At 41.9% G+C, this 25,946-nt stretch overlaps 1 protein-coding gene across 4 annotated transcripts in view; it reads right to left on the bottom strand.

Moving 5' to 3' along the window:
* The window catches only part of LOC110499546 (histone acetyltransferase KAT6B), a 106,225-nt gene extending 81,003 nt beyond the window's left edge, over positions 1-25,222 (bottom strand). For 2 of the 4 annotated variants that reach the window (XM_090213109.1, XM_090213110.1), the window contains exons 1-3: positions 24,885-25,222; positions 21,279-22,218; positions 5,963-6,071 (exon numbers count right to left, since the gene is read on the bottom strand). In XM_090213109.1, the coding sequence (XP_090069235.1) occupies positions 5,963-6,071; positions 21,279-21,971 (802 nt within the window). In that variant the 5' untranslated portion in view covers positions 21,972-22,218; positions 24,885-25,222. Of the gene's footprint in view, positions 1-5,962; positions 6,072-21,278; positions 22,219-23,530; positions 23,841-24,884 lie in introns of those variants that run through there. The other 2 variants (XM_036956330.2, XM_036956331.2) reach the window with 1 other exon arrangement.
* Positions 25,223-25,946: the final 724 nt, after the last annotated feature.

The following is a 25,946-nucleotide window of genomic DNA, read 5'->3' as shown; positions in this document are numbered from 1 at the left end:
GGCTTTTTAAGCATTCCAGTACAGTTAAATAGTTACACACACAGCGTTCTATGGCACTGCATCTCAGTACAAGAGGCGTCAATACAGTCAGTCCCTGGTTCGAATCCAGGCTGTATCACATACGGCCGTGATTGGGAGTCCTATCGGGCGGCGCACAATTGGCCCAGCTTCGTCCGGGCCGTCATTGTAAATAAGAATTTGTTCTTAACTGACTTGCCTAGTTAAATAAAGTTCACACACACACACACACACACACACACACACACAGAAAGTTATTTTGTTGGCATTTACATATGTCCCCATTACCAGTAAAACATAATCAAACCCTATTTCTTTCAATTACTAGCTGTGCTGTTTCGTGGTTAATTTGTTTAATTCTCAACCAGGATTTCTATGGAATGCCGTTTGGGTCTTTGCGTGTCAAAAAATATTAAAAGTAAAATAACACTATTTGACCTGTCAAATAAGCTTGTTGACCAATCAGGACCTGAATATGGCTGCACGTCAAATAATTATTTAACACGTTCATTAGTGTAATAACTACGTTAATATTATCACTCGTATTTCATATGTCACAACGATTCATCGATACATATGCTATGATGCTGGTAAAGTTGTCTCGCGCACCTACAGTGCTGGTCATAAAAAAAAAAGTTAGGTAGCTGATGCAAACAATGCAGTTCTTCCCCAAAAACATAGCAAAATGAAATAATCTGTTTCAGTAGCTATAGATAGCTAGCTAACTCTATAGCTACGTGTCATCATCTAAAATAACCCTAACTTATAAAATAGTTCTAATTTGATTAATGGTGGTTGGACCCATCTATATGAAGCTATGAGGCTAATAGGCTCATTTATCTATTCATCTAACTATTTATTTAGCAAACAAAGCCCGGAGCCTAGCTAACTAGCTGCTGGAAGGATGGGTGAGTGGACAACCGTCCCCCCATATATTTTCACTTTGGCTACAGCTAGAGATGCAAGTGTCATTTGGTTAGCTAGAAAGAAATGTGAGTCACTTTGATAGCTAGCTATGCTGAACTTGAATAACTCACCAACAGTTTGCATAGCTCTTAGTTTTCAATAAAAATGTATTTGTCATCGATCGAATGGGCGGGCAAGCTGGCAAGTTCCCATTCAGTTGTCAAACTGCCCATTCAGTTGTACATTTGGTTGTTGATCTTATAGGCAACTGAGAAAGCGCTAGCCTACATGTTCACAGTTTTTAGATAAATAGGACTGTAAAGTTCCCAAATGTACAAGGACTTCTGTAATACTTATGTAACAGTATAGCTTCAGTCCCTCTCCTCGCCCCTACCTGGGCTCGAACCAGGGACCCTCTGCACACATTGACAACAGCCACCCTCGAAGCATCGTTACCCATCGCTCCACAAAAGCCGCGGACCTTGCAGAGCAAGGGAAAAAACTACGTCAAGGTCTCAGAGCGAGTGACGCCACCGATTGAAACGCTATTAGCGCGCACCCTGCTAACTAGCTAGCCATTTCACATAGGTCACACCAGAAATCCATTCAGGTGTATTTTGTGGCTAATGGAGAATCTGATCTAACGTAGCACTGTTGCTACTGCCTGTAAATACACAGTCCAGTTCAAAGTTAAAATGATGGAATGCCCGTATGGTAAATGTCTTATTTGCATATATTATTTGCATATAGGCCTAGTGTAGCTCTGATTGGCTATGGCGCACCGGTCTGTGTAGTCTCGCCTGTCAGAAAATGTGAAGAAAAAAAAAAAAAAGGCATCATTCTTCCCGAGGGTGTAAATGAATCTGATTTTAATAAGATATCATGTTGCTAAAACACTGTCAATTCCACTTTAAATATTAACATTTTGCATCGTCAACTATGTTGAGCAGCATTTGTACTTGGGTGTGTGGGTCCGTAGACCTCTTTTTTTTCCCCACAAGCGGCATATTAAAAAAAACAAAACCAGTATGATCAAACATCTAAGCAGTTAATTAAAGATAATTTGATCTTAATGAGGCAGAAACAGTAGCAGCACTCAGTCTAATGGGGGCCCATCCATGAAAGTCATTTAAAAAGCGTGACTCCTCTCTCTCTCTCTCTCTCTCTCACCCGTCTCCCTCTCATGGCTGTAAAACAGCTGTTTTACACCCAGAACACAATGTGTGTACACTACAGAGCGGTTAAATGAAAACCACCTCAACGTTACTTAGTCAAATTTGAGCTCTATAAAAACGTCACTGGCAGTACTGTTCCTTAAACAATCCACTCCTTAGCAGACTGCATTTTATGTAGGGCTAGCTGCAGCAGCAAATTCTGTCTGGAACTAAAAGAACAGTAAATGAAAATGTCACTAATCTACAGCTGTGGAAAATGGATGACCTTTGATCCCCTTGCCCGCTCTCGTCGCTGCCTGGCGTGTTCTCAGAGTGCTGGTGAATTCCGATTCTGAGAGCTACGAGCTCCATTCACTCAACGACTTGAGTGATTCAAAAAATAAATAATAATAATAATAATAATTAAAATGGCACTTAAGCAGAGTCAGTCCTCAGTCCATCATGGGTTGGTAGTGATTTTGATCCCTCAACTATCCAATTTTAACAACGTTCCTCTAATACGTTCTTAAAGAAGAAGGGTTTAAGCCTAAAGCAGGAGAACATCATGCTACAGGTGGAATATGGCGTCGGTCCCAACAACACTAGAGTTGCTACCATCTCAGGGTATACCACCCCCCATCTCAGTGTTTAAACCACAGACTCACAAATTGTAGATTGACCTTGAAACCACCTCTGCTAGCTACATACGACCTGGCTACGTTGTTTTGTGGAGGTTTGGACCTCCAGAGGGATTCCTCCTGTCAATTCTGTGGCTTCATCCCAAATGAGGCACCCTATATAGTGCACTACTTTTGACCAGGACCCATTGGACACAGGGTGCAGTTTGGGATTCAGACAGTGACTGAGTCCAGGTTTGCAGTACTTGCGTTCTAAGTAATAGGCTGACTGGGTATGCCAAAATAGTATTTTTATTCATTCATACATCCATACATTCATACATACATACACCAGTATGTGATAAATGCCAGGATGTCATACTAATTTGAACCTTTCACCTAGTAGAATTCCCTTTCACCTAGTAGAATTCCCTGCAACCTAGTAGAATTCCCTGCAACCTAGTACAATTCCCTGCAACCTAGTACAATTCCCTGCAACCTAGTACAATTCCCTGCAACCTAGTACAATTCCCTGCAACCTAGTACAATTCCCTGCAACCTAGTACAATTCCCTGCACCTAGTACAATTGCCTGCACCTAGTAGAATTCCCTGCATGCCATTGAGGAAGAGAATCATATTTTCAGACCCACGTGTTCTTGACAACAGCTGATAATGAGAAGGGGTAATGGATGACCTATTCTCAGTATGGGAGGGGCCTAGTATGTTTATTTATTTAACCAGGCAAGTCAGTTAAGAACAAATTCTTATTTACAATGACGGTCTACCAGAAGGCAAAAGGCCTCCTGTGGGGACGGGGATAAAAAAATACCAAATAAAATAAAAAGAGGACAAAACACACATCACCAAGAGAGACACCGGAACACGACATCAAGAGATACCCAAGACAACACAACATGGCAGCAGCACATGACAACAACACAACACGGCAGCAGCACATGACAACAACATGGCAGCAACACAACACAGCATGGCAGCAGCACATGACAACAACATGGCAGCAACACAACACAGCATGGCAGCAACACATGACAACAACATGGCAGCAACACAGCACGGCAGCAGCACATGACAACAACATGGCAGCAACACAACACAGCATGGCAGCAACACATGACAACAACATGGCAGCAACACAACACAGCACGGCAGCAGCACATGACAACAACATGGCAGCAACACAGCATGGCAGCAGCACATGACAACATGGCAGCAGCACATGACAACAACATGGCAGCAACACAGCACGGCAGCAGCACATGACAACATGGCAGCAGCACATGACAACAACATGGCAGCAACACAAACATGGAACAAACATTATTGGGCACAGATTACAGTACAAAGGGAAAGAAGGTAGAGACAACAATACATCACATGAAGCAGCCACAACTGTCAGTAAGTGTGTCCATGACGGAGTCTTTCAATGAAGAGATTGAGATAAAACTGTCCAGTTTGAGTGTTTGTTGTTGCAGCTCGTTCCAGTCGCTAGCTACGGCGAACTGAAAAGAGGAGCGACCCAGGGATGTGTGTGCTTTGGGGACCTTTAATAGAATGTGACTGGCAGAACGGGTGTTGTATGTGGAGGATGAGGACTGCAGTAGATATCTCATATAGGGTGGAGTGAGGCCTAAGAAGGTTTTATAAATAAGCATCAACAAGTGGGTCTACAGGTATACAGAGATGGCCAGTTTACAGAGGAGTATAGAGTGCAGTGATGTGTCCTATAAGTAGCATTGTTGCCAAATCTGATGGCCGAAAGGTAAAGAACATCTCGTCGCTCGAGAGCACACTTGCCTGCCGATCTATAAATCTAGCTAGCATGGGTAGGATGGTCATCTGAATCATGGTTCGTTTGGCAGCTGGGGTGAGAGGAGCGATTACGATAGAGGAAACCAAGTCTAGATTTAACCTTAGGCTACAGCTTGAATATGTGCTGAGAGAAGGACAGTGCACCGTCTAGCCATACTCCCAAGTACTTGTATGAGGTGACTACCTCAAGCTCTAAACTCTCAGGGAGGTAGTAATCACACCTGTGGGGAGAGAGGCATTCTTCTTACCAAACCACATTACCTTTGTTTTGGAGGTATTCAGAACAAGGTTAAGGGCAGAGAAAGCTTGTTGAACACTAAGAACACTTTGTTGTAGAGCGTTTGACACAAAATACAGGGAGGGGCCAGCTGAGTATAAGACTATCATCTGCACATAAATGGATGAGAGAGCTTCCTACTACCTGAACTATGTTGAGAAGAACATGGGGCCTAGGATGGAGCCTTGGGGTACACCCTTGGTGACAGCAGTGGCTAAGACAGCAGCTGTTCTGACTTAATACACTGCACTCTTGAGAGCGGTAGTTAGCAAACCAGGCCAATGACCCCTCAGCAATACTCCTTAGCTGACCCACAATAATGGAATGGTCTACCATATCAAAAGCTTTGGCCAAGTCAATAAAAATACACTGCTTAGAATCAAGGGCAATGACATAATTTAGGACCTTTAAGGTTGCAGTGACATTAATCTGAGCAGAATCCAGATTGCATACCAGAAAGAATACTATAGACATCAAGAAAACCAGTCAGTTGATTATTGACAAGTTTTGATAAACAGGGCAAGAAATAAAATTGGTCTATAACAGTTAGGGGGAGATCAAGCTGATCCTATTTTATTTATTTAACTAGGCAAGTCAGTTGGGAACAAATTCTGATTTACAATGACAGCCTACACCGGCCGAACCCGGACGACGCTGGGCCATGGGACTCCCAATCACGGCCGGTTGTGATACAGCCTTCAAATAAAGGACGCACCGTGGCTGCCTTCCAAGCACCGGGAACTCCACCAGAGGAGAAACAGGTTAAAAAAGATTAAATAAGCTCGGCGATGTTGTTTTGATTTAGTTACATTTGAACTAAATAGTAAATTATAAATAGTGTGTAGTACTATTAGTACACAGACCGATTAGGATATGGCCAGTTTGTTGGAGGAAATCAGTTTGAGTAAGATAAGGCGCAGAATAAAATCACTAAGCTTGATTACATTACGAGTAGCACAGTTATGTGGGATGCAAGGTGATTTACATCAGTTATTCTGTGTAGTCTGACTGCCAGGTAGTGAGATCTCAAAACACATACATCTTGTAAAGTGGACCGATGCTCTCTAGGTAACTGAGAAATGGTGGATCTGTAACTAGGTCAAGTCCAGTACCGCTCGGTCCACTTCAGCTCAGTAGTGTAAAAAGGGTATGAACTTACCGCTGCTTCCACAGTCTGCACAGGACAGAAGCTCCTCTGACCTCTTGTCCCGATTGGACTCTTTCGTTCCCAAACAGAAACTGCATATTGGGATGGGGTCAGCGCGTAGCTGGGGAGAGAAACAGAAAACTGCATATTGGGATGGGGTCAGCGCGTAGCTGGGGAGAGAAACAGAAACTGCATGGTCCCATGTGGTAGAGCACGGCGCTTGAAATGCCAGGGTTGTAGGTTCAACTCCTACGTGGGACCAGTACAAACAGAATGATGAACTCACTACTGGTAAGTCTCTCTGGATAAGAGCGCTTGCTAATTTACTAAAATATAAAAATGTATATTGGGATGGGGCCAAAACATAGCTGGGAAGAGAAACAAAGTGCATTTTGGGATGGGGTCAGTTAGAAAGTGTCAGAATGGACGAGAAGCATGATATGCTGTACATAATATCTGTATTCATGCTGTATGAAAGCAAAAACAACGTTCTAATGGATGCAAATAAAGTCATCATAAGCCCTCAGTGCTGTAAGGTGCTGTAGATATTGACTTAAAACCCATCTTTTCCGTGTACTTTGTACAGAGGTACCCTACCGTAATATATGTAAAAGATTGGCCTTGATCCATTCAATCTGAAAGGGGGGATGTGATCGTCTGAAAAAGGTGATTAAGAAAGCTTTACACTACAGTGAGACAGGATGCTTTATTGGCGTGGGAAACATTTTTACAAATAGATAAAACAAAAAGTGAAAAACAGTAAAACACACAAAAGTTTCCCAAAGAGACATGTTATATTATGGCTCTGTATCTCTCTCTCTCACTGCAAAGAGTCCAGGACCTCTATAACAGGGGGGAGGAAGGCCCTAAAAAAAATGTCAAAGACTCCAGCCACCCAAGTTATAGACTCTCCGCACAGCAAGCAGTCTGGAACCAACAAGACCTTGAACAGTTTCTACCCCGAAGCCACAAGACTGCTAAATAGTTTGTTAAATAGTTAACCAATAGCTACCCGGACTATCTGCATTGAGCCTTTTGACTGATCACATACACTGCTGCTACTGTTTATCATCTATCCTGTTGCCTAGTCACTCTATCCCTCAATACAGTTTCATTCAGAAAGTATTCAGACTCGTTGGATTTTTCAGCCTTATTATCAAATATATTAAATAACATCTCAATCTACACATAATACCCCATAATAACAAAGCGAAAACAGTTTTAGAAAAGTTTGCAAATTTATTAAAAATGTAAAAAATAAAAGGAAAAAGTATTTGACTTGAAATTGAGCTCAGGTACATCCTGTTTCCATTGATCATCCTTGATGTTTCTACAACTTGGAGTCCACCTGTAGAAAATTCAATTGATTGGACATGATTTGGAAAGGCACACACCGGTCTATATAAAAGGTCCCACAGTTGACAGTGAATATCAGAGCAAAAACCCAAGCCATGAGGTCGAAGGAATTGTCCGTAGAGCTCTGAGAAAGAATTGTGTCAAGGCACAGAACTGGGGAAGGGTACCAAAACATTTCTGCAGCATTGAAGGTACCGAAGAACACAGTGGTCTCCATCATTCTTAAATGGAAGAAGTTTGGAACCACCAAGACTCTTCCGAGAGCAATCAGGGAAGAAGGAACTTGGTCGGGGAGGTGACCAAGAACCAGATGGTAACTCTGACAGAGCTCCAGAGTTCCTCTGTGGAGATGGGAGAACCTTCCAGAAGGACAACCATCTCTGCAGCACTCCACCAATCAGGCCTTTGTGGTAGAGTGGTCAGACGGAAGCCACTCCTCAGTAAAAGACACATGACAGTCAGCTTGGAGTTTGCCAAATGGCACCTCCTGGATCAAGATCCCTGTTGCCGGAATTGTTTTGTGCGTCCCCAAAAACTTTGAATAACATATTTTTAGATAGAAGAGCCCCGTTGTGTGCACTTCCGGTAATACCGTATACCCCGGTATGCTACTGAAACGGTATTAACATCTGCATACTGCCCAACCCTAAATATCAGCTTGCCTCAGTCTACGTTAAGACAGTAACTCTTGAATGAACGCTATAGAGCTGATTTTTTTAAATATTTTATATTTCACCTTTATTTAACCAGGTGCTTCATTGTTGTAGGATAGGCTACACACTTTCCTCAGCTCTTTCCTCAGCTCCTCAGCTCTTCAACAAACTATTATAGTTGAACAGAATATAGGATATTATAAACTGGGTGGTTCGAGCCCTGAACGCCGATTGTCTGACAGCCGTGGAATATCAGACGGTATACCACGGGTATGACCATTTTTATTTATTTTTACTGCTTTAATTACGTTGGTAACCAGTTTATAATAGCAATAAGGCACCTCTGGGGTTTGTGATATATGGCCAATATACCACGGCTACGGGCTGTATCCAGGCATGACGCAACATGCTAAAGAACAGCCCTTAGTGGTGGAATATTGGCCATTTACCACATCTCCTCAGGCCTTATTGTTTAAATTTGCCACTTGGCGGATATGCCACTCATCCAAAGTGACTTACAGTCTGGTACAGGGAGTGCATATTTAGTATGAGTATCGATCACCACGGGAACTGAACTCACGACCTTGGCTAGATGGGCATTATGTCATTGTGAACAATGGGCCACAGAAAGTAGAAACAGGAAGTTGCTCTATCAAACAGTTGGTTTTTCAAGCTCTGTCCTTTAAACTACTTCAAATCAGGAGGGCTGTCGGTCTCTAGTACGTAGGCCCATCTAGCCTAAATAGGATGGACATTTGCATTTAATCACAATACAGTTGAAGTCGGAGGTTTACATACACTTATGTTGGAGTCATTAAAACTCGTTTTTCAACCACTCCACACATTTCTTGTTAACAAACTATAGTTTTGGCAAGTTGGTTAGGACATCTAATTTGTGCATCACACAAGTAGTTTTTCCAACAATTGTTTACAGACAGATTATTTCACTGTATCACAACTCCAGTGGGTCAGAAGTTTGCATACACTAACTCAGTGCCTCTTTGCTTGACATCATGGGAAAAATCTAAAGAAATCAGCCAAGACTTCAGAAAACAAATTGTAGACCTCCACAAGTCTGGTTCTTCCTTGGGAGCAATTTCCAAACGCCTGAAGGTACCACGTTCATCTGTAGAAACAATAGTACGCAAGTATAAACACCATGGGACCGCACAGCCGTCATACCGCTCAGGAAGGAGACGCGTTCTGTCTCCTAGAGATGAACGTACTTTGGTGCGAAAAGTGCAAATCAATCCCAGAACAACAGCAAAGGACCTTGTGAAGATGCTGGAGGAAACGGGTACAAAAGTATCTATATCCACAATAAAAACGAGTCCTATATCGATATAACCTTAAAGTCCGCTCAACAAGGAAGAAGCCACTGCTCCAAAACCGTCATGAAAAAGCCAGACTACTGTTTGCAACTGCACATGGGGACAAAGATCATACTTTTTGGAGAAATGTCCTCTGGTCTGATGAAACAAAAATATAACTATTTGGCCATAATGACAATCTTTATGTTTGTCGGAAAAAGGGGGATGCTTGCAAGCTGAAGAACACCATCCCAACCGTGAAGCACAGGGGTGGCAGCATCATGTTGTGGGGGTGCTTTGTTGCAGGAGGGACTGGTGCACTTCACAAAATAGATGGCATCATGAGAGAGGAAAATTATGTGGATATAATGAAGCAACATCTCAAGACATCAGTCAGGAAGTTAAAGCTTGGTCGCAAATGGGTCTTCCAAATGGACAACGACCCCAAGCATACTTCCAAAGTTGTGGCAAAATGGCTTAAGGAGAACAAAGGCAGGGTATTGGAGTGGCCATCACAAAGCCCTGACCTCAACCCTATAGAACATTTGTGGGCAGGACTGAAAGAGCGTATGCGAGCAAGGAGGCCTACAACCCTGACTCAGTTACACCAGCTCTGTCAGGAGGAATGGGCCAAAATTCACCCAACTTATTGTGGGAAGCTTGTGGAAGGCTACCCGAAACATTTGACCCAAGTTAAACATGTTAAAGGCAATGCTACCAAATACTAATCGAGTGGATGTAAACTTCTGACCCACTGTGAATGTGGTGAATGAAATAAAAAGCTGAAATATATAACTCTCTCTACTATTATTCTGACGTTTCACATTCTTAAAATAAAAGTGGTGATCCTAACTGACCTTAAGACAGGGAATTTCTACTATAAATGTATTTGGCTAAGGTTTATGTAAACGTCTGACTTCAACTGTATATCCCATCACAAAACGACCATTTCCACCAAAGCTGCAAATGAAGATTCAACTTCACGTTGAAGGCCATAAGTGTTTGGAGCATTTCTGTTTAAACTACTTCCAAAACAGCAGGACTGTTCAAACTCGAGTAAGTATCTAAACAGGCTGCTTCTTCTGCACTTGATCACAATTAATTTTTATTTATTTTATTTTACCTTTATTTAACCAGGCAAGTCAGTTAAGAACAAATTCTTATTTTCAATGACGGCCTGGGAACAGTGGGTTAACTGCCTGTTCAGGGGCAGAACGACAGATTTGTACCTTGTCAGCTCGGGGGTTTGAACTCGCAACCTTCCGGTTACTAGTCCAAAGCTCTAACCACTAGGCTACCCTGCCGCATTCACAAGCATAGGCTACTTTACATCCTCTGTATCCCCCAAAGCGGCAAATTAAGATTTAACTAGATGTGAAAGGCCTAGGTGTTTAGGACAAATATTCATCTGCAGGGATGTTATAGTCAAGTAGTTATCACAATGAAAAGCTGTAAGATTTAACTAGATGTGAAAGGCCTAGGTGTTTAGGACAAATATTCATCTGCAGGGATGTTATAGTGAAGTAGTTATCACAATGAAAAGCTGTAAGATTTAACTAGATGTGAAAGGCCTAGGTGTTTAGGACAAATATTCATCTGCAGGGATGTTATAGTGAAATCGTTATCACAATGAAAAGCTGTAGCTAAACAATTGGCCAGTGGGACCACATGAAAAATAAAGGCATTGTTACAATAAGGATAGATCTTAGTTGACCTGTCTCAGGGACTAGCTAGAGATATGCTCAGGTTACCTAAAAAGTGAGTCCTATGAGCCTTTTTAGAGCATTTACATCACAGGTAACCTGAGCATATGATATATATGAGCCTAAGATGTGCATTCTGTGGCTAACAATTTAAAGTCAAGCCTGGTACAGACTGGGCTGGTCATCGGAGATGTTTTACAGCAGGGAAAAGCTTGTGACTGGTGATTAAACCAAGAGAATAAAAAAAAAGTTAGTGGAGCTCATCTGAAAAATAACAGAATAAAAATAGACAGCTGAAGAAGATTCCACTGATTGACTAGGGGCTTCCAAATGAAGTACATTACAGGAAATTAGAGTGCTTGAAAGAGACACAGTTGTGTTCCGCAAAGGGGTTGTGGTTCTATTAGAACACTGCTGCTGTTCTAGAAGCCAGGCAGAGCTGCACTGAAGAAGAGGTTACATAACAGTGAGGGGAGTGAAAAAAAAAACAATCTCATTCCTTGCCTTTGTTCCTGCCAAACACTTTAGAATCTAATAAACTTTCACCCAAGAATGCTCTTTTCCAAGACTTTCTCATTTCCTATACCCACTAGTTATGAGTTGTTACTCGCTAACTGCAAGGACATCTTTTTGAAATACACAGGGAACTAGAAGAGCTTAGTGATGTCACCACCAAAATAGCTTGAGAGCAGAGTGTTATTGTAAGTCTACAAAAGGAGACGGGCCTAGACATTTCAAATTAGGAGAGATTCTATATATATATTTTTTTTTTATCAATAATATGCTTTTTATTACAGTGTCTTAACATTTCAGTTTCACTTGGGTCTGACCAGACACCGAAACTTGTCACTGCACAGTCAAGGGTGTTATTTCCTGATATTCATAATGAAACTGAAGGGTAGATAAGATGTTTCCAATAGTGGAAATTGCAATCTAGAATGGTTTACTGTAGGCATGTTGGCATGGGGTGCACATTGTGCTGAAAGCAGGTGATATGTATTAAGGGTTGCTGGGCCAGTGCTTGAGATGGCATGAGAGATGTTCAGCTCTTCCTCTAAGTTGTTAAAGCCTTTTATCTCTATCTCGTCTCTCTCCTGTTTGGTTTGCCACACCTTTATGTTTACTCTCTAACCTAAGTTGGGTTCTCTTTTCCTTTAGCTCGTCTGATATCAAGCAAATCTAGTCGGTGTCCATGGTGGGTGTTTGTAAGACCCTGCTTTCCAGAACCAATTTTAAAAACCCACCTGTTTCATTCTGGTTGTCAGTGGTTCATTTATAAAAAAGTTCAATTTTTCGTTCTGAGTGACGATTTTTTTTGAGTTCTTGTTCGGGAACGTAACAAAAAAATGGGGTCTCATCCAGGATCTTGTTTACCAGGAGTATGGTAGTCACTCTAAATCTGAAGCTCTACTGTGCCCAGATGTTGTGGGTGTTCAAAAGACACTTTTGTGGTAGAGTTTGTCACTGACAACCACTCAGAAGCGTTCTAAGATTGGTGAAAAACAGTGGAAACTTGCATTTAAAAAAAACACACTTTGATATGAGCATTTGTGGGGGAACTACCTGGGAAAAAACTGGATAAAATGTACAAAAAAGGAAATAACAGCTCATACCCTACGGGTAGTCGAGTACAACCTGTAGACGTGCATCTGAGATAGAACAAAAGCCTAACTGGGCACAATGGAGATTGGAGTTGGAGCGGGTCATTTGTTTAAAAACCAGATAGAATTGGGAGGCCACCAAAGGAACATTAGAACAAGATGAACGTTCTCTGGCTGCACGTGAGCATTCCATTCCATTAAAAGAGATAGAGATGGAAGCATTTTCAATGCAGTCATGCCTTCCTGCACCGTTAAAAGAGTTAGATCTTGGTCGGAACAGCTGGCTTGTACCGTCTTTCAACGAGGGAGGAGGTGGACGTATATTGTACTCTGTTTAAGCGGATTGCCACATCTCTAAAATAGCCATGAGATATCTGGTGACTGCTCCTTGTGGTAAAAGCTCAGAAAGTGTACGTCACTTTAGCTCATGACACTGGTTAAAGAATCCTTTGGGCTTACGAGTTGGTCCCAGAGTAATTCTGTAAATAACAGTTCTGTAAATAACGAACAAAACAGAGTCGCGAACTCCTGTTGAATTTACAAGAGAACAAAGCATGTCTTTTTGATCGGTGCGTGGTTCACGAGGTCGAGGCCCTCGAGGTTTGAAAAGATGCTCATACTACACGAGCAATTTCAAGAATTGCCTTCATGAAAGAGTTGCTACCTACATTTACTCACTCTTGAGAAATCTCAAGTCCTTGTAGATATGTTTTGTTATCCCTACGCAAAAAGCAATCCAGAAGTCACCTCCTGCTGCAAGGATTCAAACTTTTTCTACGGTGCCCAAAGACAAGAAATCGGCAGAAACCTGGTTCTTCGTATCCAGCAGTTTGTCATTACCGCCATGAGAGAAAGGACACAGTCTTCTCAGTGTCCTAAATTGAAATACAAAAATTAGGATGAGATTACTTTATTGGTAAATTGCACACAACAAAATCTGACTTCCACTTTTAACCCGACCCCCTTTCTGAAAAGACAGACCGTTTCCTTAATAAAGTGTTTATCTGCTACTGTGCATGTTGTGGATTTTGTGGATTAGACATAAGGGGGAACATGTCATTTCCTCAGGTCATCATTTTATATTCCCGGGACAGTCCAGGGATCCCGTTTAGCCATGTTATTGGGAGTGTTTTATTTATTTTTGGTTGTGAGCAAACTGGTCCAACAAATAAATGCGTCTATATTTGGGGTGGCAGGGTATCCTAGTGGTTAGAGTGTAGGGACGGCAGGGTAGCCTAGTGGTTAGAGTGGAGGGACGGCAGCGTAGCCTAGTGGTTAGAGTGTAGGGACGGCAGGGTAGCCTAGTGGTTAGAGTGTAGGGACGGCAGCGTAGCCTAGTGGTTAGAGTGTAGGGACGGCAGGGTAGCCTAGTGGTTAGAGTGTAGGGACGGCAGGGTAGCCTAGTGGTTAGAGTGTAGGGACGGCAGGGTAGCCTAGTGGTTAGAGTGTAGGGACGGCAGGGTAGCCTAGTGGTTAGAGTGGAGGGACGGCAGCGTAGCCTAGTGGTTAGAGTGGAGGGACGGCAGGGTAGCCTAGTGGTTAGAGTGTAGGGACGGCAGGGTAGCCTAGTGGTTAGAGTGTAGGGACGGCAGGGTAGCCTAGTGGTTAGAGTGTAGGGACGGCAGGGTAGCCTAGTGGTTAGAGTGTAGGGACGGCAGGGTAGCCTAGTGGTTAGAGTGTAGGGACGGCAGGGTAGCCTAGTGGTTAGAGTGTAGGGACGGCAGGGTAGCCTAGTGGTTAGAGTGTAGGGACGGCAGGGTAGCCTAGTGGTTAGAGTGGAGGGACGGCAGGGTAGCCTAGTGGTTAGAGTGTAGGGACGGCAGGGTAGCCTAGTGGTTAGAGTGTAGGGACGGCAGGGTAGCCTAGTGGTTAGAGCGTTGGACTAGTAACCGGAAGGTTACCAAGTTCAAATCCCCGAGCTTGATAAGGTACAAATCTGTCGTTCTGCCCATGAACAGGCAGTTAGTTAACCCACTGTTCCTAGGCCGTCATTGAAAATAAGAATTTGTTAGTAACTGACTTGCCTAGTTAAATAAATAAAACATTTAATTGTCTTAAATGGGGGAGGTGTTACGGTTCTCTCATTAGCATACTGATTGGAGTCACCTCGTCAGCCTGTGTGTTGCACCTGGGACGTCACAGGTTTTATTTAACCCCTTTACACTCGCTATTTAACGCTATTGCCCCCGACCCTCCCTGACTTTGGTGATCGCTACAAAAGAGGAAAAATGTACTTACTATGCCTGTGATGTGGTTGTCCACCTGGTTTTAAGATGAAGGCACTAAGTGTAAGTCACTCTGGATAAGAGTGTCTGCTAAATGACTACAATGTAATGACAAGGGTTTGAGTAGAGGACTAACTGGTGTTTCCAAGTGGCCACACACACACACCTCTCCAAAGGTGTCCACAGTTCCTAAGTCATTTCAATGAAGTCTTCAACTATAAGGTGCTTTTTTTGAGCTGGCCTAGCTGTGCTGTTGAGGAACTAGGGCGAGCACACTTGTAGCTGTTAAATTAGGAACACAAACCTGCATCCCCACTGTTGTTTACGCAATCCAAAAACGGTCCATTATAAATCGCAATCTGGGTCAGGTGGGCATCATCTGAAAGCTTGTTCTTGGCTTGCTAAATGATAAAATACGATCTTACAGTGTTAGGCTTTCAGTAGAGAATTCAGAGAAGCAGATCGTACTTTAGGTCCGCAAAGAATGGAGTCATTTGTGCATTCAGATGCATGGTCCGTGGCAAATTTGCTTCACAATAAGACAAACGTAGACTCATTCTGTTCAGGACAACCCAGGGTATAACACCATGTCATCATGTAACTGTACATCAAAACACAGAGATCATAAACGTTGACTCTGTACATTACATTAGTTTTATGACATAGATATGTGAAGTGCACGTTTGGACTCACAGGTGTTTTTGCTTGCTTGTATGACATCAAAGCGATATTTCTTAGAATCTTCAATGTCTCATCTTTCAAAATACATTAAGATCTAATCAAATCCTCTTAATTTACAGTATTTCCCTCACTCAGACAACCAAAAAAGGTGCAAGAGTTGTCCAATTAGAGGGAGGGATGGGTCAACTTGTAGCGCGAGGTGCTCAAGTTCAGAACGTCTGTCAGTCCAAACCCATTCAGAGCTGTGAAGTGGAGACCCTGAGCTCTGACGTCATGTATAGCATGTTACTGTACAGCCACTGATCTCTGACGTCATGTATAGCATGTTACTGTACAGCCACTGCGTTTATATTTAGGCGTTTGTCAATGTCCAAAATCTGCCATTTTCAACACTTATACGGGTACGAGTGTGAAGGGCTACGGCTGCTAGGTCACGGCTGCTGGGCCAGTGCTGGAGATGGCATGAGAAATGTTGGAAAAGATACACAGCTGTTTAGTTCTTCCTCTAAGTTGTCAAACAAAATATTATCCTGTCTCTCTCCTGTTTGGTTTGTTGTTAATCCCTAACCTAAGTTGGTGGGGGGTCCTCTTTCCTTCAGCTTGTCTCATATCAGGCACATCTAGTGGGTGTGTGTGTGAAGACCCTACTTAGCAACACCTAGTCAGTTGTTCAAAGCAACAGAAAATGGTACACTTCCAATGCTTCGGCCTTCACCGTGAAGTTCTCTTCCATTTTTTTTAACCCTCCTGTTGTGTTTGTTTCATGTTAATTAATTCTGTGTTCCTAAAAATGGCCACCCCATTATAGCTGATTATAAATCCATAATAATACATATTATCACCTAATGTTGTTAGATCTTTTAAAAATCGACTTAAGTTCTAGTGAACATTACAAGTTTTTACATTACTTCTATTTATGGCCTGTAGGCCTCATTGACCTCAGCTCACACAACTCGTTGAGTAAAACAAAAGCACGTAATGTATGGATTTTTTTTACTATAACAAATACTCATATTGTGCAATTTATCACAGACTATTTTGTGTCAGAGTTTAACAAGGACTCTCTCTCTCCTCCTCACCAGTGTCACGATCAAAGATATGATCAAGAGCCTCACTATTGTTTGGTCATTGTGCTGCCACAGAATGAATTGTGAGAAAGGCCTCAAAAAAAGCATTATATCCCAGAGCTGTGAGAAAAGTTCAACATAAACTCATCAAAAAAAAAGAAACGTCCTCTCACGGTCACAGCGTTTATTTTCAGTAAACTTAACAAGATTCAACAACTGAGACATGAACTGAACAAGTTCCACAGACATCGGTATCTGGTGTGGCCACCAGCTGCATTAAGTACTGCAGTGCATCTCCTCCTCATGGACTGCACCAGATTTGAAAGTTCTTGCTGGGAGATGTTAACCCACTCTTCCACTAAGGCACCTGCAAGTTCCCAGACATTTCTGGTGGGAATTGCCCTAGCCTGCCAATCCAACAGGGCCGAGACAAGAGGTCGACCGATTATGATTTTTCAACGCCGATACCGATTATTTCGGCCGATTTTTATTTATTTGTAATAATGACAATTACAACAATACTGAATGAACACTTATTTTAACTTAATATAATATATCAATAAAAATCGATTTAGCCTCAAGTAAATAATGAAACATGTTCAATTTGGTTTAAATAATGCAAAAACAAAGTGTTGGAGAAGTAAAAGTGCAATATGCGCCATGTAAGAGAGCTAACGTTTCAGTTCCTTGCTCAGAACATGAGAACATATGAAAGTTGGTGGTTCCTTTTAACATGAGACTTCAATATTCCCAGGTAAGAGGTTTAGGTTGTAGTTAATATAGTATTTATAGGACTATTTCTCTCTCTACCATTTGTATTTCATACACCTTTGACTATTAGATGTTCTTATAGGCACTTTAGTATTGCCAGTGTAACAGCTTCTGTCCCTCTCCTCGCCACTACCTGAGCTCGAACCAGGAACACATCGACAACAGACACACTGTAAGCAGCGTTACCCATCGCTCCACAAAAGCCGCGGCCCTTGCAGAGCAAGGGGAATAAGTACTCCAAGTCTCAGAGCGAGTGACGTTTGAAACGCTATTAGCGCGCACCCAGCTAACTAGCTAGCCATTTCACATCGGTTGCACAAGCCATTAGGCGGATAGGCTTGAAGTCATAAACAGCGCTGTGCTTGCGAAGCTGCTGGCAAAACGCACGAAAGTGCTGTTTGAATGGATGAATGGATGCATACGAGCCTGCATACGAGCCTGCTGCTGCTACCATCGCTCAGTCAGTCTGATCTATCAAATCATATAATTAAGTCTAACATAACACACAGAAATACGAGCCTTTGGTCATTAATATGGTCAAATCCGGAACCTATCATCTTGAAAACAAAACGTTTATTATTTCAGTGAAATACAGAACCGTTCCGTATTTTATCTAACCGGGTGGCATCCATATGTCTTGTTACATTGTACAACCTTCAATGTTGTCATAATTACGTAAAATTCTGGCAAATTAGTTGGCCAAACTGTTGCATGTACCCTGACTCTGAGTGCAATGAACGCAAGAGAAGTGACAATTTCACCTGGTTAATATTATTTAATTTTATTATTTTTTATGGTTAGGTACAGTCGTGCAACGATTGTGCTTTTTTCACAAATGCGCTTTTGCTAAATCATCCCCCAGCGTTGCATCGATTATATGCAACGCAGGACACACTAGATAAACTAGTAGTAATATCATCAACAATGTGTAGTTAACTAGTTAATTAATTGTAGTTAACTAGTGATTATGATTGATTGATTGTTTTTTATAAGATTAGTTTAATGTAGCTAGCAACTTACCTTGGCTTCTACTGCATTCGCGTAACAGGCAGGCTCCTTGTACAGTGCAATGAGAGGCAGGTGGTTAGAGCGTTGGACTAGTTAACCGTAAGGTTGCAAGACTGGATCCCCCGAGCTGACTGTGAAAATCTGTCGTTCTGCCCCTGAACAAGGCAGTTAACCCAACTTTCCTAGGCCGCCATTGAAAATAAGAAAGTGTTCTTAACTGACTTGCCTAGTTAAATTAAAAAAAGGTATTAAAAAATTAATATATTTTTCTAATTGGCAAAATTGTCATCCAAAAATACCGATTTCCGATTGTTCTGAAAACTTGAAATCGGCCCTAATTAAATCGACTATTCCGATGAATTGTCGACCTCTAGCCCAGACGTGCTCAACGGGATTGAGATCCGGGGTTGTCGCTGGCCATGGCAGAACACTGACATTCCTCTCTTGCAGGAAATCACGCACAGAACGAGCAGTATGGCTGGTGGCATTGTCATGCTGGAGGGTCAGGTCAGGATGAGCCTGCAGGAAGGGTACCACATGAGGGAGGAGGATGTCTTCCCTGGAACGCAAAGCGTTGAGATTGCTTGTAATGACAACAAGCTCAGTCCGATGATGCTGTGACACACCGCCCCAGACCATGACGGACCCTCCACCTCCAAATCGATCCCGCTCCAGAGTACAGGACTCCATGTAACGCTCATTCCGTCAGCGATATACGCGAATCCGACCATCACCCTTGGTGAGACAAAACCGCGACTCATCAGTGAAGAGCACTTTTTGCCAGTCCTGTCTGGTCCAGCGACAGTGGGTTTGTGCCCATAGGTGACATTGTTGCCGGTGATGTCATGTGAGGACCTGCCTTACAACAGGCCTACAAATCCTCAGTCCAGCCTCTCCCAGCCTATTGTGGACAGTCTGAGCAATGATGGAGGGATTGTGCGTTCCTCGTGTAACTCGGGCAGTGGTTGCCATCCTGTACCTGTCCCGCAGGTGTGATGTTTGGAAGTACCGATCCTGTGCAGGTGTTGTTACACGTGGTCTGCCACTGCGAGGTTGATCAGCTGTCCGTCCTGTCACCCTGTAGCGTTGTCTTATGCGTCTCTCAGTACGGACATTTATGCAATCGTTCACGCAGATGAGCAGGGACCTTGGGCATCTTTCTTTTGATGTTTTTTTAGAGTAAGTAGAAAGGCCTCTTTAGTGTCCTAAGTTTTCATAACTGTGACCTTAATTGCCTAGTCTGTAAGCTGTTAGTGTCTTAACGACCGTTCCACAGGTGCATGTTCATTAAATTTTTATGGTTAATTGAACAAGCATGGAAAACAGTGTTTAAACCCTTTACAATGAAGATCTGTGAAGTTTTGGATCTGTGAAGTTTGAGTTTTACGAATTATCTTTGAAAGACAGGGTCCTGAAAAAGGGATGTTTCTTTTTTTGCTGAGTTTATTATTGAAACAGTGTTGCAATTGTTTGTGAGAATGCCAACAGGTGTAGTTCCCGTGGGGGAAAGATTCTATTGGGGAAAGGTTCCCGTGGGGGTTGCCATGGAAGCCAAGAAGGGGAGTGAGATGATTGTGTGTGTGTGTTCAAACACACATGCATGTGGGGGTCTGGGAGAGAAAGTGTGTCCATCTGATAAATGGGCATGTGCCTGAACTCAATTTTATACACTAATTGTAGTCTCACCCGTTCATTTCTAATGACCGGTCATTTTTGACCGGGAACACCACAGGTGTACAAAAGTTAAACAGAACACCCAAAACGTAATGAAAATCATCAACATGTATTTTTTGTGTGTTCAGATGCCCTGTGTGGACAAAGTATTGGAACCTTATAGGACAATCAGATGAAATCAACTACATTTCTCAGAGAGAAAAAACTTGTAAATCGGTCCAATTCGACCGGAAGACAGCAGGAGGGTTAAGTAAAAAAAAAAAACTATTGTCAATACAGTATTGTTCACCTGCAGCGTGAGTTACTGCTGAGTGTCAGTGATGGAGTCACAATCTCTGCAGAGTGAAAAGCATAAGTCTTGTGTCATAGTCAAGAAAAACGAATGAAGGCTAAGAGGAAGTCTTTATGGCCCCATATCATAGGCTATACTGTATATCACCAAGGCACACCCCCCCCCCCCCCTTCTCCTTTGTTATCTCAAAGAACTTCAAAGCTACTGTCTGTTATTTACTCTCCGTCTACAATAACATAGTCCATCTATTCTGTCAAATACAAGCATGGCCAGTTAGTTACAAAGCATTTTTCTTGAGCAGAGAAAATGTCAACAATGCCTAGTTCTCAAGTACACACTAAACTAGCAGCGAGATCTACTGCTGCGTTTCCAAGCAGCATTATTATATCACAACAGCTTGATTCAAGCCCACAGAGAGCTCCCCTATTCATCACAACAGTCAGCTATCATCCAATTGCATTCCTCAAGAGCAGCTTCATCACCCAGTACTTGAGGCCTATTAGTGAGAGCCTCACAAGTCCTTAACTGAAACCAAATCTGACTGAATTTTTAGAAATGAGATGGTCAAACACAATAATCAAGTGTCTATTTAGCTGGTTAACGGGATAATATAATAAAATTTCATTTAGCAGATGCTTTAATCCAAAATGACTTAGTCATGCGTACATTTTATTTTACATATGGGTGGTCCCAGGTATTGAACCCACTATCCTAGAGTTGCAAGCACAATGCTCAACCAACTGCGTTACAGAGGGAAAGGACAGTGTGTGCCGATTGATCCATGACTAAAATAAAACATGGCCTCTATAATATAAAAAAATAAACTAGCGAAAGAGGGTGAGATATAACATCAACATAAGCGATAGCCTGAAAAGGATTCAGAGTCTATGGAGTAGCATAGTATATCTACAGTGAAAGGGAATACAGTATTATCAGCATAGACCACTAAAAACAGGAAGACAGGAGGCAAGTGTCAGTATACTGTACCTGGTCTCTCTCATGTGGAAGAAGAGTGACACACAGAAGAGCCAATGGGGAAGCACCTGGACAACTCTGGCTCCTACCCTCAGCTCCATTAACCCCCTGGTTCAACCTGTAGCGCGGACCATCCTTGGCCAGCCGGCCGTTTTTGACCGCCCATTTAGCGGCCAGCCGTAACCTCTGCTGGAACCCTGGATTGTCCTGGACGTGCGATGGATCATCCTGGTTCCTTAGGTACCTCTGGATGTTCTTCAGAGAGGAACCACGGCTATCATCCAGACCCTCGATGGCCCTCCTCAGGACTTTATTCCAATCAACGTGGCGTAGGTCACTCGGTTTCCATATAGATCCTTTAGACGATGGAATAGAGAGGTTTGCACTTACAGGTTTGAGCGACGACGACGATGATGATGATGATAATAATCCTCTCCCAGGGTGCTCGGGGTCTTTGTACGACACGTTTCCCTTATTGGTGACTTTGAGAATGGAACCATCGTTAACACTTAAATCCAACTGTTCCAGAACAGTCCGCTTGCCCAATCTGTGTGAGGTAGCCACCGCATGGCAAATCCGCTCCTCGGAAGGCCTCTGTTTTTGCCGTTTGATTTTCTGTATTGCTTCTAGAATCCACTCTGTATATAGAGGATTGGTAAGTTTCACCATGGTTAAATCGATGAGATTCAGGAAAAAATGACCCATAGAGATTCCTCCTTGTTGTGAAACATTTGGTACATCCAGCACATCTTGAAAAGGTCAACAACAACAAAAAAAAAATAGGTACTGTTCCACCTCGGCATTAACACATTTACAATCCTGCTGTAAATCTTCATCCAAGGTAGTAACTCACGTCACCTCACAAAAGAAGACAGAAGTAGCCCGAATGTAAATTCCTTGAAGGTTGGGACTGGACTAGAACACAATTTCTTCAAATGAGGTCACACAATTCCTAAAAAGAAAAAAAAACACACAATCATAAACAAGATCACAAGTCAAGAATAAAGTAATACTGTAATCTAAAAAATAAAATCAACAACAGAACCATCATTTTTACCCAGCACCTTCACTATACAGTCTTAATGTACTAGTGGGCAAGCCTAACACACATTATGTCAATAGTCACATTAGTCAAACACCAGATTGATTTGATTACGGGTAGCAATTTGTGAGGGATACGCCCTAGTCTACACTTGACACATTGGATTAGTAGTATCTTACATTCTGAGACGTCACCATAACATCAGTTTAATACTGAGAAGCATTACAAAACACTAAAATGAAGAAGGTCAATAACATTCTAGAGAAACGGATGGGTTATGATGCGGTTCAGAGGGATTGAAGATTAAAGACACTCTAGGGAGGTTAGGGAAAGGCTGATGTTAATTTAAGGGCAATTCCACAGTAACTCAGCGACTCAAATTATTCACTTTTAAAATGTAACAAAAACAATATTGCTAAAAAAAAAAACTGACTATGCACAATGTCTACTTTTAACAATTTCACACAGAAAATGAAATAAAAACCCATTTACTTGAACAGCAAACAGTCATTCTGGTATCAAATTTTACATCTGCAATGTTCTTGAGTGAAACTTGTTCAAAGTATTCGTTGTGCAGTGGTATGGTTTGTTTAACTTTGCAATCATTGGTTTTCATTTGACATACATTTTAAAGTGAAAAATCAGTCTCAATTTCACTTGTTGCCATGGAATTGCCCTTAAATCGGTAGTCCGAGTCTGATAACACAATCCATTGATTGACATAATCTCTATTTTACCACAGTACTACATCAGGTTAAGTAAGATTCATTAGTCATGACACCCTGACTATAACCATCACGACAAGGGAGACGAAATGTAACCAGTTAAATATGTTACAATTGTTCGTGATATCTTTATCTGTTAGATAAATGTTTCATTGCAACATCGCCAGCTGACTGGAGTAACGTTAGGATACTCTGTGGCGAAGTTAGTATTTTCATCAATCCTATTATTTTCATATTAGTACCAAGTAGCGCAAGAAGGGCAATGGAGTTGGACTTTTTGCACGCGTGTTTGACAGCTTGGATACGTAACGAGCGACAAACAAGGATTTGTTCATTTTAGCAGTCGGCGCGAGCTTGAATGTCAGCCGCACACCGTCAATTCATATTGTTGAGCTTTTTGACAGCTGCCGAGGGATGGTTACCGGAAATGTATGATGACAATTTATGTTCAAATTAACATGAAACGCGAACGAGCGAGAAGATAATATGTAACAAACCTTGACTTGTATCAGTTGAGTTGTAAGAAATAACAGTGCTGCCCTGCATTACTGACGTGACCTAAACAGTCGCCATTTTGTTACAATGTTGTAGTTTACATAAATCCGACATGACGATGATTACAATCCAATGGAGTCTCATTAAACCTTACCTACACTAATGTACCCTCCCTAGCAACTTTAATATTGGCTGTAAAGACAAGATCCGATTTCTGGTTTGATAAAGTACATGTCAATCATTATAATATAATGTATGAGCTCAGTTTAGACGGGACTGCGTTTGCTGCTTGATCTGTCACTACACTTACTTGACCCGCCTTTTAAGGTGTCTTCTCCTATCATGGATTGATGTTTTATTTACCCAGAACACTTATCGTTTGAATAAATGAGTACACGATAAGGACAATTTAATAGGCAAATATATATATAATTGATATGATCATTCATTAACATAATAGTTATCACAGATTGTTGGCTAAATTAATGATTTTAGGCTATAGTGTCAAACACCAGCCCACCTTAAGTACGACTCCTTGAAACAATTGGTTACACTTGAAAATGATTTGGATCATTTTAGACTTTAATTGGTTGTTTGTTATATCCGTCATTTATTTGCAAACATGGCGAAGACTTGACTGCTGATTTAAAGCAGCAAGTTTTTAAAAGGTTTGAAGGTGATAGGCTATTATTGCGCTAGTGTTGTGTACGCTATCCGGCACTTATTTTCCCACCATTAGAACCTGTACTTCTCTTTTTATTTTCCACTCTTGTGTAAACCCACTAAAGAAATCAGTAACACAAACACCGATGAATAACTGTTTACACTAACCTAAACTCATGTATCAAACGTGGGCTAAAGAATAAGTAGGGCAACCTATAATCATCCATCAAGCGGTAGAATTTCTCCACATAGCAGGAGCGCCTGCCTGCATTAGGCTATAGCGAGTATTAACATTCTACGTAAATCATGACAACACTTCTTATGGGGATTATTTTGCCCTGCATTTCCAGCTAGAATAAAAAAAAATGAGCACATGGGGGAAATTCCACATACAAACTAAGAAGTTGACCCTGGTAAGAGTAACACCATCTTCACTGATCCTCAAGAATAAATGTAACCTATCGCTACAGTTTCGCGATCCCATCCATGTCTCACTCGATTCGCGGGTCCATTCTCCTTTACACATTATTAGTCGGTGATATACAGCCTCCTTGAAATATAAATCGTTTAAACAATGTGACGCGGCTGGACGAGGAGGCAAAACAAATTACTCAAGTTTCATGCAAGGATGAACATGTAACCAGTGAGGGGAAAAGCATCGGCTAGCTACCGTAAATATTTGCTGGTAGTTACCTCAAGTTTTTTTCTCAGATACAGTCCTCTTCTTCATTATCAGGATGACGGAAACGACGATCGGATAGAAACACTCAAAGCGGCACATCCAAAGGGGGTTTCCTTGTATGTTTTATCTCTAAAAGGATACACTAAAGGCTCGCGTTGAGACAGGGAGGACCGGATAACAACTAATTGAATAAAGGTTCATCTACATAGCAGCCTGTGACAAAGTGGTACCTCTCTCCCCCTTCTGCTTCTTCTCTGCTTCTTCTTCTTCTTCACTGTAGACATCCCCACTTCAGTCAGTGTAAACCGAGCGGACCGGCGCCCCTGTGTAGCAGTAACGTTTCAACAATGATCATAGGCAAATTTAATGTCACTTTAACTTTAACACATTAAAACGTGCAAGGAAGGAGATGCCATGGTGCTGAGAGAAAAATGTGCAGTTTTATAACGCTATTCTACACATTTTGTCATGAGTCTGAGAGAAAAGGCTGTAGTTTTAAAGCTAATTCCCCACAATTCTACTCATTTTGCCATGAGGCAGAGAGAAAATTGTGCTGTTTTATAGTTCATTTCATGCTATTCTTCACATTTTGCCATGGGGATGAGACAAAATATTGCCGTTTTTAAGCACATTTCGTGCAGTTTTATAATGCTATTCTACACATTTTACCATGAGGCTGAAAGAAAAATGTTGCAGTTTTGAAGTAACTGTCTAGTGAAAATCTCACTTTTAGAAGTTCCTATTCTGTTAACTCATACCCAAATAATGTTGTTGACTAATCCTATACTCGTATTTGTGGCCAAAGCATACATTGGAAAAATTAAAAAAACTCCACCTGAAACAGACCATTTAACAAACACTTGCTATATCCTCAAAGAGGAGGATGAGCTGGCCAATCAGCAGTCTACTTGCATTAATATTTTTAATGACCAGTATATGCCCACACCATTCTCTACCTGCCCGAACCATGAAAAACAGCCCCACACCATTATACCTCCTCCACCAAACTTTACAGTTGGCACTATGCATTTGGGCAGGTAGAGTTCTCCTGGCATCCGCCGAACCCAGATTCG

The sequence above is a fragment of the Oncorhynchus mykiss genome, chromosome 20, assembly GCF_057628025.1.
Source record: "Oncorhynchus mykiss isolate SJ-2025 chromosome 20, ASM5762802v1, whole genome shotgun sequence".
NCBI lineage: Eukaryota > Metazoa > Chordata > Actinopteri > Salmoniformes > Salmonidae > Oncorhynchus > Oncorhynchus mykiss.
This window is presented reverse-complemented; position numbering and strand designations above follow the sequence as displayed.